This window comes from Etheostoma spectabile, chromosome 14 (assembly GCF_008692095.1).
Source record: "Etheostoma spectabile isolate EspeVRDwgs_2016 chromosome 14, UIUC_Espe_1.0, whole genome shotgun sequence".
NCBI lineage: Eukaryota > Metazoa > Chordata > Actinopteri > Perciformes > Percidae > Etheostoma > Etheostoma spectabile.
In genome coordinates this window covers 21,328,209-21,331,191 of record NC_045746.1, presented here as the reverse complement: position 1 = coordinate 21,331,191, position 2,983 = coordinate 21,328,209, and the positions used below count along the sequence as shown (strand labels likewise).

At 40.3% G+C, this 2,983-nt stretch overlaps 1 protein-coding gene across 1 annotated transcript in view; it reads right to left on the bottom strand.

Moving 5' to 3' along the window:
* The window catches only part of fam135b (family with sequence similarity 135 member B), a 68,289-nt gene that overhangs the window by 53,885 nt on the left and 11,421 nt on the right, over positions 1 to 2,983 (bottom strand). Inside the window, exon 2 of the mRNA XM_032534842.1 lies at positions 1,688 to 1,784. Coding sequence (XP_032390733.1) covers positions 1,688 to 1,764 — 77 coding nt within the window. The 5' untranslated portion in view covers positions 1,765 to 1,784. The remainder of the gene's footprint in view (positions 1 to 1,687; positions 1,785 to 2,983) is intronic.

Below are 2,983 nucleotides of genomic sequence, written 5' to 3'. Positions count from 1 at the left end.
CTTGGCTTGTCTCTCCTCTTACATTAAATAAATCAGCAGTTTGAGTTAGACGTTGCCAGTGCCAGCTGGAGACGTCCTTGAGTGAATTGCTGAATTACTAAAAATGTTCTGTGAAAAAAGTCTGCGAAAGTCACTTGGTGTGACTTGTTATTTAAGTAAACACAGTTTCAGTTTCAAAGAATTGTGCTGAACTTAAAGAATTGTATTGAACTCCTGTTATGTATCCTACAGTCTGGATCAAAGACGTTCATTTACTGGATAATTGGTAGAAGATCTGGCGGCGATGTCCCTCTCCAGAAGATCCGGCAGATCGTTACGGGAAACAACGGGGCTGTAGTACGGTCCGGAGTCCGGTGTTGGACTTAAGACAGTTTTTCTATGGTCTCAGACTTGTCTCGGACTCGAGGGTATTGGGACTTGGCCTCTGCCGCTGGTCTTTCCAAATATTTCTTTTGTTCTCGCCTGAGTCCAGGTGTCTTTATTATGTTTATAATAATATTGGAGGGCAAGTAAAACACTGGCCAGCTGCTAACCAATCACACTCTAGATTGTCTTGATACTGTCATGCATGTCAAGCAAGACTTTTTTTTTCGGTTTTGACTCGGCCTGGAACCTTTGCGGACTCGGTCTTGTCTTGGACTCAAACTCTTTGGACTCTGTCTTGACTTGGTCTCGACTAGTCCTGGTCTTGGACTTGTCTTTTACTCGACAAAGGAGGTGGTCTTGACTAGAACCCTGGGAAACGACAACAAACTTTGCGCTTTGCTGAAAATTGCATGTTTTTTGAAGAAAATGTGGATCGTGCAACAAGGCCGGCTTGCTTCTTTCTTTACGGGGAATAATTGTCAAGATTTCCAAATAATAGTTTTAATGTTATGGCATTTCCTCTCTAAGTGGGACATTTTGTGGGCTGGTTGTGGCAGGATTGCTGTTGGTGAAGTACACAAGATGGTAAGAGCATATGACGTTTAACCATTTCAATGTATCCAGCTAATTTAATACTGCTCACGTTGCAGTATTGTGTGAACAGTTAACTATTTTTAATATTGTATGTGGCATTTTTCTATATATTTTTTTTTTTGCAAATGTTTAACTAAACAATTTCCTTCTTTTACAGAACCAGCGTAGCTGCGTCCGGAACTTAGCACCGCCCAGGACGATTGTGATTGGTTTAAAGAAATGCAAAGTAGCGCCACTTTTAAGATTCACCGTATTATCCTTTTAGGTCAAATGGCCTTTTGAATGGGAGAGCTAGGTTTTTTTTTTCAAACACTAAGAAGGGTCGACACAACAGGAAACTTAGCTCAAAAAAAGAGAATACGGTCAATCTTAAAAGTGGCGCTTCCGTCCTAATTCTGCTTTTAAACAAAAGTTTGACTCAGGTACATTCACAAAAAGACCCTAGGTTGCATTTTGGCGAGAGTTACGCTTTAACTCCTCAGCACCGTGGAGATAGGCCTGGCAATGTACGTATATCCTACACATTTAAGTGTTGAATTCAGGTAGATGTGTAAATATTCAGTTAAAAACAATAAAAATCAGCTTCTTTTGACAACTAATAAAATGCGTGGATCCTTTGTCAGCAACATGAATATGAACTGTGAGGGTCTGAGTCACTGTGAGTTTCCAGTTGGGAAACCCTCCAGGTATTCTGGAAATGTGATTTGTGCCGAAAGAAATGACTTACCCCCTTTGAAAGAGATCCACATTGTGAAACTTGTGCAGCTCTACAGAAAACTCCAGTGTTCCCTGTACTTCAGACATGATATAATCCCACTCATCACCTGTCAAAAGAGAGGAAGCACAGCAAATATGACGTATTAGACAAATAAGCAGAATCCACAATGAAAGATCAGACAAATGATGACATTTCTAAAACCAGCTCCCACTGTTATTTTTAGTTTGCCGAGGTGATATGACTCATATAGTCCAGTGTGGCGAGCAGAGTCTATAAGACAGACAGACATGTTGGAGAAATGATCACCAACCAATAATAATTATGTCATGCAGATGCTCTCTTTGTTGTATCTGTCTTAATAAGGGAGATTATAATCTTATTTTAATTCAGCTTCTGTTACTGTCAATGTCAATCCTTCTGTAGAGTATCATTATTACCTGATTAATAAGTAGGATTAGATCTAGGTACTGTATAGTTCTACTGCTTTAATATAGTAGCCTTTAAAGGTCCCATGACATGGTGCTCTTTGGATGCTTTTATATAGACCTTAGTGGTCCCCTGATACTTTATCTGAAGTCTCTTTTATATAGACCTTAGTGGTCCCCTAATACTGTATCTGAAGTCTCTTTTATATAGACCTTAGAGGTCCCCTAATACTGTATCTGAAGTCTCTTTATATAGACCTTAGTGGTCCCCTAATACTGTATCTGAAGTCTCTTTTATATAGAACTTAGTGGTCCCCTAATACTCTATCTGAAGTCTCTTTTATATAGAACTTAGTGGTCCCCTAATACTCTATCTGAAGTCTCTTTTATATAGACCTTAGTGGTCCCCTAATACTGTATCTGAAGTCTCTTTTATATAGACCTTAGAGGTCCCTATACTGATCTGAAGTCTCTTTATATAGAACTTAGTGGTCCCCTAATACTCTATCTGAAGTCTCTTTTATATAGACCTTAGTGGTCCCCTAATACTCTATCTGAAGACTCTTTTATATAGACCTTAGTGGCCCCTAATACTGTATCTGAAGTCTCTTTTATATAGACCTTAGTGGTCCCCTAATACTGTATCTGAAGTCTCGTTTATATAGTAGACCTTAGTGGTCCCCTAAGGGTCGCTGGTTCAAACCCTGTACAGACCAAAGTATGGTGGTGGACTGGTCGCTGGAGAGGTGCCAGGTCACCTCCTGTTCACTGCCAAAGTGCTCTTGAGCAAGGCACCAAACCCCCAACTGCTCGGGGCGCCCTTCAATGGGCAGCCCCCCCACTCTGACATCTCTCCATTTAATGCAAGTATAGGTACTGA